The sequence below is a fragment of the Pichia kudriavzevii genome, chromosome 3 (assembly GCF_003054445.1).
Source record: "Pichia kudriavzevii chromosome 3, complete sequence".
In the NCBI taxonomy this organism is placed as follows: domain Eukaryota; kingdom Fungi; phylum Ascomycota; class Pichiomycetes; order Pichiales; family Pichiaceae; genus Pichia; species Pichia kudriavzevii.
In genome coordinates this window covers 2,008,973-2,026,841 of record NC_042508.1, presented here as the reverse complement: position 1 = coordinate 2,026,841, position 17,869 = coordinate 2,008,973, and the positions used below count along the sequence as shown (strand labels likewise).

Below are 17,869 nucleotides of genomic sequence, written 5' to 3'. Positions count from 1 at the left end.
TGAAGTTTCTGACAGTATTATTTAAAATGTACTAGTTAATTAATATGTTGTGAAGTGAAAACGTGATACAACACTTTTATGAGCCTAAATCAAGTACGTGTAAAGATGTAAACAAAAACCTTAAAGAAGTATACATTTTCTTGATTTTTATTTTTCGCGTACAACAAAACCAAAATATCGTCACGTGCCGCCATGAATTTTGTCCAACTACTTTTGCAGAAATCTCTCACTGCAATACCACCTGTTTTCCGATATTTTGTCGTAGAACATGCCACTCAACACGCATCTTTTCAGCGAAGGAATCATCCTGCCCATTTTTTCGACATAAGATTGAACGAAATGCACAAGACAGGTTGTTGCAGCAGGGAATGCAGATCGATCAAATTTGCAATCATGGAAATGTGAAATCTGATATGGTGCATCATGAAAATCCCAATAGGCGTAAGTAGGAGCTATATTCCCACCGATCTTTCTGATAGATAGAACTCTTCCAATATTACCAAAGAGGATCGGAGAAATCATATCTGTCAGATGACATTTGATTTCATCATAATACTGGTGGTCTAGGATATATTTATCGAAAATCGATAGGTATGCATCGCAGTGATCACACTTGCATCCATTCCATAGTAGATTGGAAATAATTTGCTCATAACACGCAATTGATTGGACAAACGTAGGACATTCGAAAGTCTCAAGTCTATTCAATAAAGGTAAAACGCTTTTATATAGCATTTTTCTGTGTAAGTAATTCCCTTCAAATCCATGACCGACATTAAAATCAGAGGGCGGGACATGAGTTATAGATAAATGTCTCAAGTATTCATGGTTTTGGTACATTTTTAGCATTTCCGTTATTTGGAAATCAAATGCTTCGGTGTGATTGTGCTCTCTATGTCTAGTTCTCTGAACTAAAGAGAGCCTCTTCAGCTTCATGTTATGCCTAACAAGATACTTGTTAAATTCTATAATACAGCCGCATGTAATATCATCACAACCCAAAACTAGCTCCAGATTTTCAATCTTTTCAAACTCAATGAGATCCAAGAACGAGCATATTAAATCATGAGGATTTTCAAATTGATGGTAGAAGATTAGCTTTAGGCTTCTCAGATTCAGCTTCAAAGATTTAATTTTCAAGAGCCTCTTCATTACAATCGTTTGGGAAAATTCATCATGGAAGCTGATGCTGTCGAGGTTTTGAAAAAAGGTGAGCAATAATTGGTCACTAATATATTGCATTTTATGATTATTATCAGCCAAATCAATTTCCAAGTTTTTGACCCGCAAACTTAATAGCTTTTCAAAATCATTCAGTGTTGATAGTTGCACATGTTGTAATGATGGAACCATAATATTGGGGATGTTTGTATTCTTAACAGAAAAGTATTTCAGGTTAAAGCAGTTTTTCTTTATAAAGTCAACAACCTTTGGTTGGATGGAGTTTTCAAAAGACTCAACATATCCATTGTTATGATATTCTCCGAGAACAGTAACGGATTCAATATATCTGCATAGTTCCTTATTGACCATCAAGGAATCAAGTATTATTTCCTGTCTGGCATTGTAGATTTTATTGTTAAGTTTGGTAGTTGCGAGAGGGGATTTTATTCCTCCAATAACAGTACTCAGCGACTCATCAAAAGAATTAGGGAGTTCTAGTCTTGATGATTTTGTGAAGAGTAAACTTCGGTACAGCGGCGGTAACACAAGCATGTAAAAATGATAATTTGTGTAAAGTAAGTTGAGTTTGTCTTGCTGGGGAAGATAACTTATAATTTGGGAGTTAATACTATCAGGCAGTTCTTGTAAACTTTTGATCATGGCTCTAATCTTTGTCGTGTGGATGGAATTCAAGAGCTTGTTTACAAAATAAGTGACTTTCGAAAATACACACGGCAAACCTAAAGTGTTCACTGTTAGAAAACGCCTTGATCAATAACATGTGTGAGCTGCGATCAGAGCTAAAATTTCAACATCCACTCAGCAGAAAACCTTTACTTTACTAAGTGATTTACCTTTCTCCTACATACTATAGTACTACGAGGTGTATGACCTACTTCTTATTGACGTACTTTCAGTTGTAATTAAGACTACATTTTGAAAAGTTAATTTAGCGTCATACCTTGAATCTAGAGTCAATACCCAATTGGATTTGACAACCAATGACTCAAAATTATTTGGATTATGTTTGAAAATGTATTGAGTTCGAGAACTCATTTTTCAGCCGAAAACTCGATTTTCACTTAGCTTATCGTTATCCCAATTTTAATACATACTGTAATTCTGTGGTTTGGTGTTTGCTGATTGTGGATTCACTTTAGAACCTGGTGCCGACGATGTCTTCTTTGAATATTAATATTGAGTCAATTCCCAAGGTAAGAACTGTTTTGAATATCCAATCGCATGTTGTGCATGGCTACGTTGGTAACAAGGCCTCAACTTTCCCCTTGCAGATGTTGAATTGGGAGGTTGATGTAATGAATACAGTGAATTTCAGTAACCATACCGGATATGGGTCCTTCAGGGGAAGCTGTGCGACGGGACAAGAATTGCTAGAGTTATATGATGGATTAAGAGAAAGTGGATTTCAATATGATGCGGTCTTAACAGGGTATGTATCCGGTCATGAGACGTTAGTTGCTGTAGGGAAAATATGTACTGATTTGAAATTGAAGGCAATGGATGAAGGAAAAAACATAACATGGCTTTTGGATCCTGTAATGGGGGATGAGGGACAATTGTACGTGGAAGAAAATGTCATACCGGTTTATAGAAGGCTATTAGAGTCTAAGTTAGTTGACATCGTAACGCCAAATCAGTACGAATTGGAACTCTTGCTGGACAAAGAGATTTCGTCTATAGAAAATTTGAAGACTTCCTTGAGCTTATTCCATGATAGGTTTAATGTGAAACATGTTGTTTTATCGAGTTTATTTGCAGATAAATTCGATGATCTTGAGGGTGGCTCCGATACCATTTATTGTTGTGTCTCGAGCACTTTATGCGAAAAATTGGTGTTCTTTAAGATTGAGAAGATTGATAGCTATTTTACAGGTGTTGGAGATTTGTTTTCTTCATTATTGCTTGACAGAATTACTTCAATGGATGATGTGGCTGAGGCAGTGAACGAGGCTCTAACTGTTATGAAGAAGGTGTTGTTTGTAACCAAAAATATGACCACCACTAAAGGGGTTATAGGAGATAAACATATGAAAGATTGCGAACTTAGAGTTGTAGAGTGCAAGAACTTCTACGAGCAACATGACAAATTTTACGAGCCTATTTTGATCAGTAAAAAGTAAAGAACCCTATAAAAGTACTACTAGATAGACTTTAATTACAACATTTGCAGTTATGAACAAACAGGATTTTTGATTTTCTTTGATCTTATTGTATTACACTTACATCACCACCATAATCATCTTCGGATAAACTCGAATTTGAGATGCTGCGATGTAGGTACGACCCGTCAAAATCTTCTCCAGTTTCTTGTTTTTCTTCAACATCTTCTAATTCTCTCAATAGCGTTCCTCTGACTTTGTTCTGGATGTTTATTTTGTTCAAACGATCCAAGTCGTAGTCAACGCTATAATCAAAGTTAGGAGTATTTTCATCTAATGATATATCCTCTCTATTATTGTAGTCTGTATCGTCACTATCATTCATCTGATCATCCGATTCATCTTCATTGTCAAAAATTGAATTCAAGAAAGAAGTTCCTCTTTGTATGTTCTTACTCATGTTAGATTCAAAGAAGAATTTTCCTTTATTCAAGAAATTTTGATTTGATATATTGCTTGTAAATTGATTGAAAGTATCAGCAACCTGTTTTTGAGTTTTTGCAATCTTTTCAGTATTAATTTTTGGGGTATTCATAGTCATCATAGATGTCGATTTTCTAATTGTCAAAGCTACGTTTTGTAAATTAACTCGATTTTCAAAAATGTTGGAAATTTCAACCCGGGGTGGTGGACTACATGGAGAATCTTTCACAACAGTTTGTCTATATTTTACCTCCAGGTCTGATAATTCATCCTGAGCCTGTTTCAATTGCTCTGCCAAATCAAGTATAACCCTCTGTTTAGCAGCCATTTGGAATAGTAAATCTTCTGTTTCATTCTTACTATTTGTATTTTTTTCATTGCCTATAGGAACATAGATGGGCACTCCCTTAACAGGAGATTCTTTACTTGATAAATCAATGTTTTCCTTGTCCTTTTCATCAATTTTCCCCAATGATTTAGAGTAACTATGGGTTTCATTTGTATTTGACACAGTTTGTTTTTTTAGCTGAAATTTGATAAGTCCGGTACTTTCACTGATGACTCTATCTTTTATTGGTTTCCCATTTTCTTGTGTAGTATTATTCAGTTGATTGACAGCCGAACCGGATAAAATTGATAGAGACTGTTTTTTATTAATTCGTTTAGGAGACTGATTAACGGAAGAGCTCATCTCAGATGTCAAATGCCTTTTCTTCTGTTGCAGTAGCACAAACTATCTTTTGTTATTAAAAAGTTCGTTAATTCACCATTGTGTGTCTTGTGAAGATGAATGTATTGAATATAAAATTATTTCTTGATATCCATATATCCCATAAACAAGAAATTACTACTTCCGGAAAAACGTAAACACAGTGGAAAATTTACGATACCAATCACGTGATCAAATTACAAGGAAAGCACGTGACTTAAGGCTTCCTAAACTAGAAATTGTGGCTGTCAGGATCAATTGAAAATGGCGCCACACTTTCTTCTCTTATGGTTAGGAGTAGACCCCGAAGACAGAGGATTCCGGCAATCGGAGCACAGTACAACTTTATACTTTCGTTCACTGCATGGAGAGTGAAATTTTTCAAGCTGATGCAATTGATATAAATATAACCCATTTACAGGATATGTCCCTCCAAAGGTTGATCCGTTTATTGCTATAATGAATATTGGTTCACTATTTTATGCCTCTTGATTTGTAATCCGGGCCTTTGCTTTTTGTACTTGACCTTAGACCTTAATCCACCCCAATAGTAACTAATCAGAACACAAAATGTTAGCTCCTCACGGTGGTATCTTACAGGATTTGATTGCAAGAGATGCATCAAAAAGAGATGAACTTCTCGCTGAAGCTGCAACTTTGAAGTCTATCAACTTAACCGATAGACAATTATGTGATATTGAATTGATTCTCAACGGTGGGTTTTCACCTCTAACTGGTTTTAATACTGAAAAGGATTACCAATCTATTTGTAATGACATGAGATTAGTTTCCGGTCAAATCTGGTCTATTCCGATTACCTTGGATGTGTCCGAAGAAACTTCCAAACAATTTTCCATTGGTGAAAGAGTTGTATTGAGAGACCCTAGAGATGATGCTCCATTGGCTATTATTAGTATTGCAGATATTTACAAGCCAAATAAAGATGAAGAAGCTAAAAATGTTTTCAGAGGTGATCCAGAACACCCAGCTATCAGATATTTATTTGACACAGCAGGTGATTACTACATCGGTGGTGATTTAGACGCAATCAACTTACCAAAGCATTATGACTACACTGAATTCAGAAAGACGCCAGCTCAACTGAGATCTGAATTTCAATCCAGGCATTGGAATAAAGTTGTTGCTTTTCAAACTAGAAACCCGATGCATAGAGCACATAGGGAATTGACTGTTAGAGCAGCAAAGGACAAACTTGCCAACATTTTGATTCATCCGGTTGTTGGTATGACTAAACCAGGTGATATTGACCACCACACAAGAGTCAAGGTTTATCAAGAAATCATCAAAAAGTATCCAAATGGTATGGCTAAGCTCTCCCTACTACCACTAGCGATGAGAATGGCAGGTGATAGAGAAGCTGTGTGGCATGCAATCATCAGAAAGAACTATGGTGCGTCTCATTTCATTGTGGGTAGAGACCATGCAGGTCCGGGCTCAAACTCCAAGGGCGTTGATTTCTATGGTCCATATGATGCACAAGAATTAGTGGAGAAATATGCTCGTGAACTGGAAATCGAAGTTGTTCCATTCAGAATGGTTACATATTTGCCAGATGAAGACAGATATTCCCCGATCGACTTAGTTCCAGCTGGAACCAAAACATGCTCTATTTCCGGTACTGAGCTAAGAAAAAGATTAAGGGACGGTACCGATATTCCAAGCTGGTTCTCCTATCCGGAAGTTGTGAAAATTTTGAGAACTGCACACCCACCAAGAGTTTCTCAAGGATTTGCCCTATACTTGAATGGTCTACCATTTTCTGGTATTCATGCACTAAGTTATGCACTACAAGCTACTTTTAACCAATTTCAAGGTGGCAGGCACATTACCCTAATCGATGCAGAATCTGTTCCAACCGAGTCTCTTCCATTCGTTGTTTCAGAATTAGTTAGATCGGGTGCTGGTGTCATCATTGCAAATGCTAAAGAAATATTAGAAGCTTCCAAGTACAACAATCTGAAGAAAACAGTTTCAAAGGCAGGTTCTTTCATTACAGTTTCAATTGAAACCTCTCTTGATGTTTGTAAATCAAATGACAGATCCGGCTACTACTCGACTGAAGCAGGTGAAAAGGCGCTCTCTGTCTACAAACCGATTGCAGACGCAGAAATCAAAGCTGATTTATCCGCAGAAGATTCTTACAATGTTGCCATCCAAGAAATCGTGTTGTATTTGGAAGTACAAGGTTTCTTTAAGTTCTAAATTAGATATGGAGTAAAATAAAGATCATAAATACATCTCCACTCGTATCCACAAATAGCCATATGTCTTGATCCCTGTGGATTCCATTTTATGAATCGTATCTACGATATAATTTCTACATATCATACCCTCTGATATATCATTCAAATAGTTACTGTATAAACACTCTTTTAATCATTAATGCTTTTTCATGCGTGCACTGTATATTCGATTACGGCATCAGTATTAGCGAAGATCTTTTAGTTGCTCCCTTTTTCCCTCAATTCACAACTATACTTGAACAGCTGTGGGAAACTGGCGATGATGCCTCCCATGTATCCCTTGTTGCTGTTTCTTTCTTTTTTTGGCTTAGTTCCTCTGCAACTTCCGCCATTAACGTGAAAGCTGTCTCCCGTTTATGAACACCTCTTTGTAGGTGGCACATATTATGATTAAAAAACATGCCACTCTTGGTGTACGGAAGTGGCACAGTTTCAGCCAATTATTACTGGGAAATAGAAAAAAAGTGCCGTTGCCACCCAAAATGACTGTCGAATAACACCATCTTTTCTTTTGCCACCTAAAAGCATCCACTTTGCCCTTAGCCTTCAATACTCAGGAAGCACCATCATCCTGTACGTGTGAAATTTCATCACCGAAGAGATCCCATCAGAAACTCGCATTATCTCATCAAATTCGAATTTCAAGTCACCACATCGCGGGACCCATAGTATAGTATAGTATAGTATAGTATAGCATAATACATCATAACATACTTGCTTGAGAAAACCTAGTTGCCAAATCAAAACAACACATTTGTTATCTATCAGCTTTATTGAAAGTGCACTGAGAATAGCGATATTACAATGAGTTCTTCACCAGGGAATATATATTACTACCTCAATGGTAAAATTTCAACTTGTCGTCGGTGTAAACGTAAGAGAACTTTGGATGAAGACCCTGATCATTTACAGTTCAAAACGTGCTACCGTTGTCGGATGATCGAAAGAGATCAAAAGAAATTCAACCAAGCAAAGAGAAAGTTATCTGCTGAAGTTAATGCTGGCCAGAGAGTCAATCCAACACGAGAGGAAATTGAAAAATTAGCCGAACATCTGAAGACCACCTCGAAGGCTTATCAAGCGGCAAGCAAGCAATTTACCCCAACGGCAACCTCAGTACCAACTAAAATTTCGTTGCCACCAACAGAGAGCAAGCCAAACCATACAAATACTATTCAGTTCAAAAATAACACCGTCTCTAGTAATGGCTTTACTAGTGACCCGCTGGCTTTCCAAAACCAATCATTGGAGGCCTTGTTAGAGAACCCAGATTTACAATTAGATGATGAAACCGTTGATGTTGACCTGGCTTATAATGATCAGCTGTTCTCATTTAATATTTTGTCGATTGATCCGAAATTGAATCCCTTAACGTTAACTCCAGAGCAGCAATCCTTACTCCAACTATCCTTCTTAGCTAAATACCATCATGACCAATCGACTAATTTCAAAATCCAAATTAGTGCTCTATCCCCAACTCAGCCGAATTTGTGCATGTCTTGCAAAGCAACGCTTCCAAAACAGAGATATGCCAAACAAATCTGTGAAGAATGTGAAAATAAACAATCTATACTAAAGGATTTTAATCATTATTTGACTATTTTGAAACTCAACAAAACACAGGACTTGTATAGAATCATATTTCTAACTAATGTGCCATTGGATGAGCTTCTAAAATCGTCACTTTCTGATAATAGGTCCTCCCAAAATATTTTGAAATTGATATATGACAGATACGTTGTACCGATCAACGAAATAACAGGTGCTGAATTCCTATTGCCAAATAATGAATCAGACTCCGGGAATACCGATGAATCTGTTTTAAAGAAGGTTCTCAAATGTGCTACTGATCATTCTTCAATGTCCTTTACTGATTCAGCAATTGATCCTGAAGCCCTAAATCTTTCTAATAGTGAAAACATCAACCATACTGTCCAGCAAGAGTGTAAATTCTCACAGCTATGTTTGAACTATGATATGAATTCTGGCGATTTGACTATGAGTTACAGTCATTCGATGCACGGATAATCTTTGGAAGAATATCACATGAAACTGGTGCTGATTTACGTTATATTTTCCTACTCTTTTATTTTTTTAGCCTCTCTACTTTGTATATTTATAAAATTTGTTTAAATCCCTTGGCATGTGAAACTAAGGTTATTATTTACTAGTGTCATTAAATTATAAAATAAACTACCACTGTTTGGTCTGTACTTGATAACAGCTTTCAGAGTGCAGGCAGAAAGAGTTTCAAAGTTTCAGAGATTAGTTTAATTCAACTAGCTGTTACCCTAGTAACATCACGACCGAAACCATTATAAACAATGGTATTATGTGTACTGCTTTTCAATTTTATATCGGAATGTGGAATTGCATTCCAGATAGCAATGTTTAGCATTTCTTCTTTAATCCGTTCAGGAGGTACACCCTGTTCAAGCATTGTCGCTGCCAAACCTGCCACACTCGGGCTAGCCATAGATGTACCACTTAGAACTTGCTCATCATTGTCATCTTTATCGACATTTAAACTATGTACTTCAACTCCGGAAGCAAATATATCTACACAAGAACCAAAATTAGAGAAACTTGCAATTGTATCGCTCTTATCATCAATTGCTCCAACAGTTAATGTGTAGGTTGAACCTGCCGGGGAAGTCTGACAAGCATTCCTATTGTTATTACCTGCTGCTGCTACCACCAATAATCCAGCATCGTATGCTGCTTTTACGGCGGAATCTAAAATTGCACTCTTTGCTGCTCCTAGGGATAAGTTAACTACGCCCTTGTTGCCAATGTTTTCCGAGTGTTTGACAGCATATTCTAAACCAGCAATGACAGAAGATAATGACCCTTGACCCAGTCTATCCAAAACTTTCACTGAATGGATATTCACTTTTTTGGCTACACCGTAGGTTTTCGATCCAACAATTCCTGCAACATGGGTTCCATGTCCAATGTAGTCGATGTTGCTCTTGTCTGTTGAGAAGTTGGGGCCCAGTGTTGCACGACCTTCAAAATCCGGATGCTCAACAAACACCCCTGTATCAACTATGTAAACAGTGACGTCTTGTCCTTGTGATTCCTCTCCATAGTAATACGTAGTATCAGTTACTTCTTCAACCGGTGCTTTTTGTGAAAGCCGCACTAAATGAGAGGGTGCATCTTCCTGATATATTACTTTGTCGAAGGCTTGAATAGCAAAATCTTGTGTGATTTTTTCCACCAACGGATTCCTTGCTATTCTATCAATAATATCTTTGGAAAATTCTCCAACAAATCCTTCAAATTTTCCAAAGGAAAAAACTTTTTTTATTTCTTTACGTAAATGGGAAAACGAAGTCACAGAGTCATCCTGCAAACATAGAATTTCTACAGAATCGGGATCTTTAAGCTGGATTAGATACCGTTCCCTTTTGTTATAAACAGGTAAGCAAGTAACACAGGTGAATAAAAGGAGGCAGCTAAAAAAAATACTTGGTAATTTCATTTTTTTTTTTTTTGCTATTAGAACAAAGGTTGTATTTTTTGTTTTATGTTTGTTCTTGTGTACTAGGTTGTTTGTACTGTAGGTGTTTTAAAATTAACAATTGGTGATGATCTGTAGCAAAAGAGTTGTCTTTAGATGTATCTCGTATCAAAAAGACGGGGACTCTGTTGTAAGACGACCAATCTATAGAAAACGATTATCCTTTGGCAACATAATATAATAAGAGTCTAATGAAGGGGCAACTATTTTTGAAAGGAGGAGCACAAACCCCTTGATTTTTTCACCTACACCGCTAGTGTCAGCAATCTCGAGGAGCTTTGTTGTTTTAAATACAAGCAACCCTCTTCGAAGGCTCCTGCATTATCTTCAGTTTAACTTTCCTCTTTTTCCATATCGCTGTCAACAGGAAAGTTCAGTTTGATAGCTTTTGTTTGTATTTTATTGAACTCAGGATCACAAAGCTTATTATGGACTGACATCTGTAACAAGATCAATAAGCAAGACAATATTAACAAATATTAAATAAACAGAAACTAAATAAAATATAAATATGTATAAGGAGGTGGAAGAAGAAGAAAATGTGATATCATATCGGTAGTAGCTATGAAAGCAGTAACAATCCAAACAAACAAACAAAAATTGATACTGGAGCTCATAGTTTTAACCATAACAAGGTAGTCGACCCTATTTAATGAGTTGTAAGATTTTTTCTTTTTCTTCGGTAGGTAGTAATGATAGCACTTCAGCCAATCCTTGGGTAGTATTCTTGATATCTGACTTGAATAATTTGGCAAGCGTCTGCTTAACAGAATCACCCTTCAATTTCTTGAGTTGAGAGTCTAGTTGTTTGTGGTTATCTTCAATCCAAAGAGCAACAGCTTTATCATCATCAATGTTCAAAGTTGGAGGATAGAATGAATTCAACCTAGCGGTCTTTTCTAACCTAGTAGCATTTGGTATTTGATCAGAAATCCGCTTAATTAGGTATTCTTCGTTTAGTCTTCTTCTCACTCTCCAGAAGAAGTATCTTCTCGCTTCAGACCATGCCAACTCCTTCCTGATAACACCCTTTGCTAACATACGTCCAGATCTATCATGCAAGTCAGCAAATTGGACAGATATTTGTTGGTATACAGGCAATAACTTGGATTGTCTAGCAATCAATAATTTTTGGAGTTCTGCCTTTTCTTCTTCGTTAGTTGCAGCATCCACCTTAGCCTTCAATTCTTTACATTGGTCGTCCAATCTGTTCATGGTATCAAATAACTTGTTCTCCCTGTATTTGATACCAACCATACCAGCAGGCTCTAAGACACCTGCTCTGGATTCGATATCTGCATACATTTCCATCATATCGTTGTTAATTGTAGGATCAACAACAACCCATGAGCCACCTCTTAGTTCACCAGTTGGAGGAATATAAGTAAAGATAGGCTGGTTGAAATCAACTAGAGCGTCGACGATAAATGAACCATACTTCAAAACTTCATTGTACATATCACGTTGACCACCAGAGAAACCTCTCCAGTTTGCTAAGATCATTAATGGAAGTTGTTCACCGTTGTTAAAGTCATTGATAGCTTGTGCTGTCTTGAATGCTGAATTTGGATACCACACTTGACCAGCTTCTTGAACTAAAAATTCAGTAGAATCAGGGTTCGCTGGATCCGCTGGATATAAGTTATCAACTGTTCTAGTTTCCACACCAATAACACCCATTGGGATACCACCCAACCTTGCTCTACCAATGACAACACCCTTTGCCCATCCAGACAAGGTCTCTTGGAATGAATCTTTATCAAATAAACCATATTCAAAACCATTTTCAGTTTCCTTACCTTCAATCATCCATCTAACGTCATACTGTTCGTTTTTGGTTGGAGTAAAGTCTACTGGTCTATCCCAAGTATCAACACCTTCAAGAATTGGAACAGGTAGACCTCTCTTAGCTGGAACATACGATAACCATTTCATGATCTTTTCAACACCATCTAAGTCGTCTGAAGCAGTTAGATGTGAAACACCATTTTTGTACATGATTTGGGTACCACCTAATTGTAAATTAGAGGAATAAACCTCCCTACCTAGCAGTTTGTTGATTGCAGGTGCACCTGTTAGAATGATTGGTTGTCCTTCAACTTGGATAGCCCTTTCACCCAATCTGACTAAATAAGCACCGATACCAACTGATCTACATGTTACCAATGTAATGGTGAAAATGTCCTTGTAAGCCCTAGAGGTCGCACCAGCAATGAGACCTGAACCTTTCAAACATTCAACACCTAAACCATCTTCCATACCAACAATGGTTTCAATGACATGCCTAGTTTCGCCATTTTCAACAATCTTGGAAGTGATCACAGAGGATCCTTTACCACTTTGCTCCAGTTCAGCCAAATCTTCAGAAGTCAAATACAAGTATGAGAAACCCTTTGATGGATCACCTTCAACATTCCAATTGACCTTGTAATATGGCAGGAGTTCTTCAGCAATACCAATTCTAGCACCAGAATTGGCGGATAGGTAGATTCTTGGAATACCAAACTTTCTTGCATACTCTGTAACCTTGTTGAAGAAGTTGTCCTCTTCAGGGCCAAATGAACCAATCTTGAAAGTGATATCATTAGCAACAATGACAAACTGTCTACCCTTTGGATATTCTGGGGTTTTTGCATTAACTAAGAAACCAACCATACCAATGTTATTAGCACCAGGTTCTCTTGAAACCGGAGTAGCTTCACCAGCATCATCAAGAATTAATTCTTCATAAGAGAAGAAAGAGTCAGTAACCTTGACGGATGGATCAAACGCCCTCCAAGAGGAGACCAATGCTTGTTTGAACAGCTCTGGGAAATCATAGACATAAGTAGTTCCCAATTGGTGAGCCCTTTGTCTCTTTGGCTGTAACCATTCCTTGGTTGGGTAAGGTGTGGAAATTGGTCTTAGGTGCATAGAACCTGGTGTGCCAATAGATTTGAAAATCCAGTCGCCTTGGGCATTCTTTTCCTCAATGTATAGTTCTGATTTCACAACATATCCACTGATGTTATTGATAACGGCTCTTAGTGGAAATGGAATACCACTTTGATCAGTGCACATAATTCTAATTTCTGCACCAGTAACTCTTAATCTCCACAATCTTCTACCAAATCTTTCTAAAAAGCTAGCAAATGCGTTTTCAACATCCTCTGGAGTAATGTTGAAGACAGCAGAAAAGTTAATGAAAATGTGGTTCATGTCGGTGTTGGTTGTATCAAGAATCTCTAACTGGTCCAAAATATCAGAAACTAATCTATGTGCCTCAGAAATTAAATATTCAGATGCTGTGATATCACTCTTAATTGATCCAGTTCTAACAATTCCTCTGGTGAAGTATCTCTTGTCAATGGCGGATGAGTTCTTAGCAGAGGCTTCATAAACATGAATATTTCTGTTATCAGTTGGAATTGACTTGATGTTAAAGTTAGACAACCTAGCCAATTCTAATTGGTAAGCAAGTGCAGGTTCAATGTGTCTGATCATTTGATCTTCAATATATGGTTGACCTAAGGCGGATGTCTTGAATGTGAAATACTTTGGATAACTTCCTAGTCTGTCACCTAAGATGAAGGTAATTCTTCTAACACCAACTTCATTCAGATCCCTCTTGTAATCTTCTGAAATTTGATTCATCTTTTCAATAATTGATGCTTCATTATCATAACCATCGACGGCATTGACATAAATGTTAAAGACATTAATCAACGAGGATGAATCTTTGACATCTTTCTTCAATGATGCAAGACCAGTAATCAAAGCAGTTTCTGCTTCATCTAAATGCTTAGCAGCCACAAGAATACCAGTTCTAACAGGTTGAGAATCATTCTTGTTGATCATAAAAGTTAAGTCAGAAACAGAAATAGCTCTGTTTAATGAATCTGGGATAGCATTAAAGGAAGAAGTCGATAAGCTTGGTAATTGGAAGGACCATTTCAAGACTGGCAATTCTGTGGTATTTTCTGGAACCTCATGCTTGACACCTTGAACAGAGTAAGCTCTATATGCTCTTCTTGCGTACACTTCAGCAGCTGCAGCTGCAACCCATGGATCTGATGAACACAAGAATGGAGTTAGAACGTCAAACAAGGTATATTTAGAATCAATAATATCTTGAATAATAGTCATTTTTGGTAAGGTGTGTTCTTGGGAACCAATTTCGCCAAACTTAGTGGAAATAACTGAAGATTTCAAGATGTGCTCCAATTGCTCAGTCCTTTCGGTTATTGAAGGCATAGAACATTGAATCAAGATTTCTCTTGCCTTTAATGTAGCCTTAGCGGTAGCCCGTGTATCCAATTCAACAATCTTCTTTAATTCAGTTCTAAATATTTCAACAGCAACTGGCGAGTTCTTCAAAACAGACTGATAGTTATTTAAAATTTCAATGATTAAGTTGTTCTTAGAAGCAATTCTAGAATGTGATTGTGCAGTTTGGACAACAAGCTTCAAATCGTTCTTGTGTTGATCTCTAAGCTTTAAGATAACATCTTCTTCCCTAACATTATCACCAGAGAATAATTTCTCAACTCTGTAATATTCTTCTAACAATTCGGCAAAGACATTGTATTCGTGAACAGCGATACCGTGTTCATAGCGAGTTGCAATGGAAACCAAAGGTTCAATAACTTGATCAAATAAAATATCAACATCTTCCTCTTTCTTTGTCTTTTCAAATAACGCCAAAATTTGCTTGGATGGGAATTCTGCATTTCTCTTTTGAGTTCTGTCAATTAGCTCAGTCAATTGAGCATCTAATTTTAGCGGCAATCTAGAGTGAAGAGCAGAGATTTGAAGACTCCATTCTGAGTATGGCAATTCTGGGTTTCTTAAAACTTCAATTAAATTAGCCAATGTTGATTTCATAACAACTTGATTATCGAATCCATGTAAAATAGAAACTAAAACGTTGTACAATCTATGGAAAACTTGCGCTGGTTTAGTGCCCACCACCATTGGTAACCCAAAGTCCGGTAGTGTCTTGTTAAATGGAAGAGCATGTTTAACCTTAGATGGATCGTCTAATGAGAGAATTGCTAAAATGTCACCAGCATTGACAGTTGAACCTGGCTGCTTTAGAACTTGAACAGTACCATCTTCACCTGCAATTAAAGGCATACACATTTTCATGACTTCAACTTCGGCGTATGGTTGGCCTGCCTTGATGTGTTCACCATCCTCAACCAAGTATTTAACCAACTTACCCGGTGAAGGAGTTCTTAATTGGGTTGGATCATTTTCAACCTCTAACAAACAGGTTTTACCATCAACAGATAATCTTGTTGCAGAGACTTCTTCCTTCCAATAAACAGGATGTGATTTACCACCTAAGGCAATCAATAAGCCACCATCAGATAATGATTTAACAGTGGTGAAAACTCTTGAACCGTTGATAAACAAGGTGAAGTTTTCATCGCTGGACTTTGCAACTGTGAACTTGAATTTGGAGCCTTCATAAATAAATTCAACATTGAAAATGGTCTTTAAGTATTCTTTTGAAGGAACTTGACCCTTCTCTAGAGATGCAATGTATTCTCTCTTACATTCCTCTGCTTGCAAATAAGCTTTGGTAACAGCACCACAGATAACTGCAATATTTTGGTCTGGTCTTTCAGCAGTTAGCTTCTTTGAAATCAATTCATCCAACCAACCAGTTGTAATTGTGTTTTCAGAGAAATCCGGAGTTTCCAATAATTTGATTAAATACTCAACAGTAGTTCTAAAATCACCTCTAATAGATAGTTCCTTCAATGCAACAACCATGTGTCTTCTGGAAGCTTCCCTGTTTTCACCAAAAGCAAAAATATGACCGAATTGCGAATCTGCAAACGAATGAATTGATGATTGGTTAGCAACAGAAAAATAACCCCAAACATTTGAAGAAGATCTAAAATTTAACTCGTGCAATGTACCACCTGATGGTTTGAAACCTTCGCTTGGGTCTTCAGAAGTTATACGACATGCAGTACAATGTCCCTTTGGTGTAGGTTTCCTCTGTGTTTGTAAAGATTCTGGATTCTTAAAGGTGAAGTCAATTTCAGTCGAAGTGTGAGGATCAACACCATATAGTAATCTAATATCGTTAATTCTGTGCATTGGGATACCCATAGCGATTTGCAATTGAGCAGCTGGTAAATTAACACCAGAGACCATCTCAGTTGTTGGGTGTTCAACTTGCAATCTTGGATTCAATTCAAGAAAATAGAACTTGTCATCTGCGTAAGAGTATAGATATTCAACGGTACCTGCAGAGACATAACCAACTAATTCACCTAATCTGACAGCAGCAGATTCCATTTCCCTAAAAGTCTCAGGCTTAGCAATAGTTACTGGTGCCTCTTCAATAATCTTTTGATGTCTTCTTTGAACAGAACAATCTCTACCAAACAAAGAAATATTGGTACCATATTGATCTGCCAATAATTGGACTTCCAAGTGTCTCGCAGCACCTGCTAACTTCATAATGAAAATAGGAGAACCAGGAATTTCGTTTGCTGCTTGGTCATATAACCTTAGAAAATCTTTTTCGTCATCGACCTTTCTGATACCTTTACCACCACCACCTTCGGAAGCTTTGATCATAACAGGGAAACCAATCTGTTTAGCCTTCACTAAACCGTCTTCTGGACCTGTACAACAACCTTTAGCATAGGTTTCTTCATCGACTGAAACCAAATTAGATTCCTTGTCAACAACAACTTTATCGACACCAGTACCGGACCATGGGATACAAGGAACTTTGGCGTGTTGGGCCACAATTGTCGAAGAAATTTTATCACCTAGAGATCTCATTGCAGATCCTGGAGGACCAATAAAGATAATCTTTCTTGGGGACGCAGCCAATTTTTCAGGTAGATCTGGGTTTTCAGAAGCGTGACCCCAACCTGCCCAGACGGCATCAACTTTGGTTCTTTCTGCAATTTCGACAATCAAGTCGACATTAGCGTAGTTATTATTATTTGTTCCACCAGGAACTTCAACATATTGATCAGCCATTCTGATGTATTCGGCATTTGCTTCTAAATCTTCTGGTGTTGCCATTGCAACAAATTGAATGGTTTTTTCGTCACCAAATGTCTCATAGGCCCATTTTCTAACTGATCTGATCTCCTTAACGGCAGCAATACCATTGTTTGAGATTAATATCTTCTTAATGACGGTGTGACCTTCATGCTTAACAACAAAGTCCTTTAGAGCGGAAGGTTCTGCTTTATCGATGGTATTCAAACCTAAAAAGTGATTTGCTAATTTTTGATGCTTGGAGGCTAGTGTTGTAGTTGTCATTTTTTGGTATTTGAAATAAATATTTGGAGCACTTAATTTAGAGTGTAAGGAGCTATTAAATGTTTTTGTGAATAAATTTCTATAATAAATAGGGAAAAAAGGTGTTAGTTTCATCCAGTTTGGTTAAAAAAAATAGGGTGATAAATGAATAATAGGTAGAAAGCAAAAAAAAAAACACAAGTCCACACTATCTATTGATGTATTCTTTGGAAACAGTTTTATTTATTAGAATTTCATTAATGTAGTTGCCAAACTGTAAAATTTGAGCTTCTGTATTGAATCTGTAGTATCAGTAGAGAGATATTTGAATCTCTATTAAATC

General features: G+C 37.1%; 7 protein-coding genes across 7 annotated transcripts; 3 read left to right on the top strand and 4 right to left on the bottom strand.

The window, feature by feature from the left end:
* Nucleotides 1–207: 207 nt before the first annotated feature.
* On the bottom strand, nt 208–1,824 carry C5L36_0C09320 (uncharacterized protein; the record flags this gene model as incomplete). Its single annotated transcript, XM_029466642.1, has 1 exon — nt 208–1,824. One exon carries the CDS (start codon nt 1,822–1,824, stop codon nt 208–210), a length of 1,617 nt encoding a protein of 538 aa, XP_029322502.1.
* A 515-nt stretch (nt 1,825–2,339) lies between these two features.
* On the top strand, nt 2,340–3,305 carry C5L36_0C09310 (uncharacterized protein; the record flags this gene model as incomplete). Its single annotated transcript, XM_029466641.1, has 1 exon — nt 2,340–3,305. The coding sequence occupies one exon, from the start codon at nt 2,340–2,342 to the stop codon at nt 3,303–3,305; it is 966 nt and encodes a 321-aa protein (XP_029322501.1).
* An 85-nt stretch (nt 3,306–3,390) lies between these two features.
* C5L36_0C09300 (uncharacterized protein) lies at nt 3,391–4,458 on the bottom strand (the record flags this gene model as incomplete). The annotated part of the gene is made up of 1 exon (XM_029466640.1): nt 3,391–4,458. One exon carries the CDS (start codon nt 4,456–4,458, stop codon nt 3,391–3,393), a length of 1,068 nt encoding a protein of 355 aa, XP_029322500.1.
* A 588-nt stretch (nt 4,459–5,046) lies between these two features.
* On the top strand, nt 5,047–6,699 carry C5L36_0C09290 (uncharacterized protein; the record flags this gene model as incomplete). The annotated part of the gene is made up of 1 exon (XM_029466639.1): nt 5,047–6,699. One exon carries the CDS (start codon nt 5,047–5,049, stop codon nt 6,697–6,699), a length of 1,653 nt encoding a protein of 550 aa, XP_029322499.1.
* Nucleotides 6,700–7,544: 845 nt separating this feature from the next.
* Nucleotides 7,545–8,768, top strand: C5L36_0C09280 (uncharacterized protein; the record flags this gene model as incomplete). The annotated part of the gene is made up of 1 exon (XM_029466638.1): nt 7,545–8,768. The coding sequence occupies one exon, from the start codon at nt 7,545–7,547 to the stop codon at nt 8,766–8,768; it is 1,224 nt and encodes a 407-aa protein (XP_029322498.1).
* A 247-nt stretch (nt 8,769–9,015) lies between these two features.
* Nucleotides 9,016–10,227, bottom strand: C5L36_0C09270 (uncharacterized protein; the record flags this gene model as incomplete). The annotated part of the gene is made up of 1 exon (XM_029466637.1): nt 9,016–10,227. The coding sequence occupies one exon, from the start codon at nt 10,225–10,227 to the stop codon at nt 9,016–9,018; it is 1,212 nt and encodes a 403-aa protein (XP_029322497.1).
* Nucleotides 10,228–10,911: 684 nt separating this feature from the next.
* Nucleotides 10,912–17,661, bottom strand: C5L36_0C09260 (uncharacterized protein; the record flags this gene model as incomplete). Its single annotated transcript, XM_029466636.1, has 1 exon — nt 10,912–17,661. One exon carries the CDS (start codon nt 17,659–17,661, stop codon nt 10,912–10,914), a length of 6,750 nt encoding a protein of 2,249 aa, XP_029322496.1.
* Nucleotides 17,662–17,869: the final 208 nt, after the last annotated feature.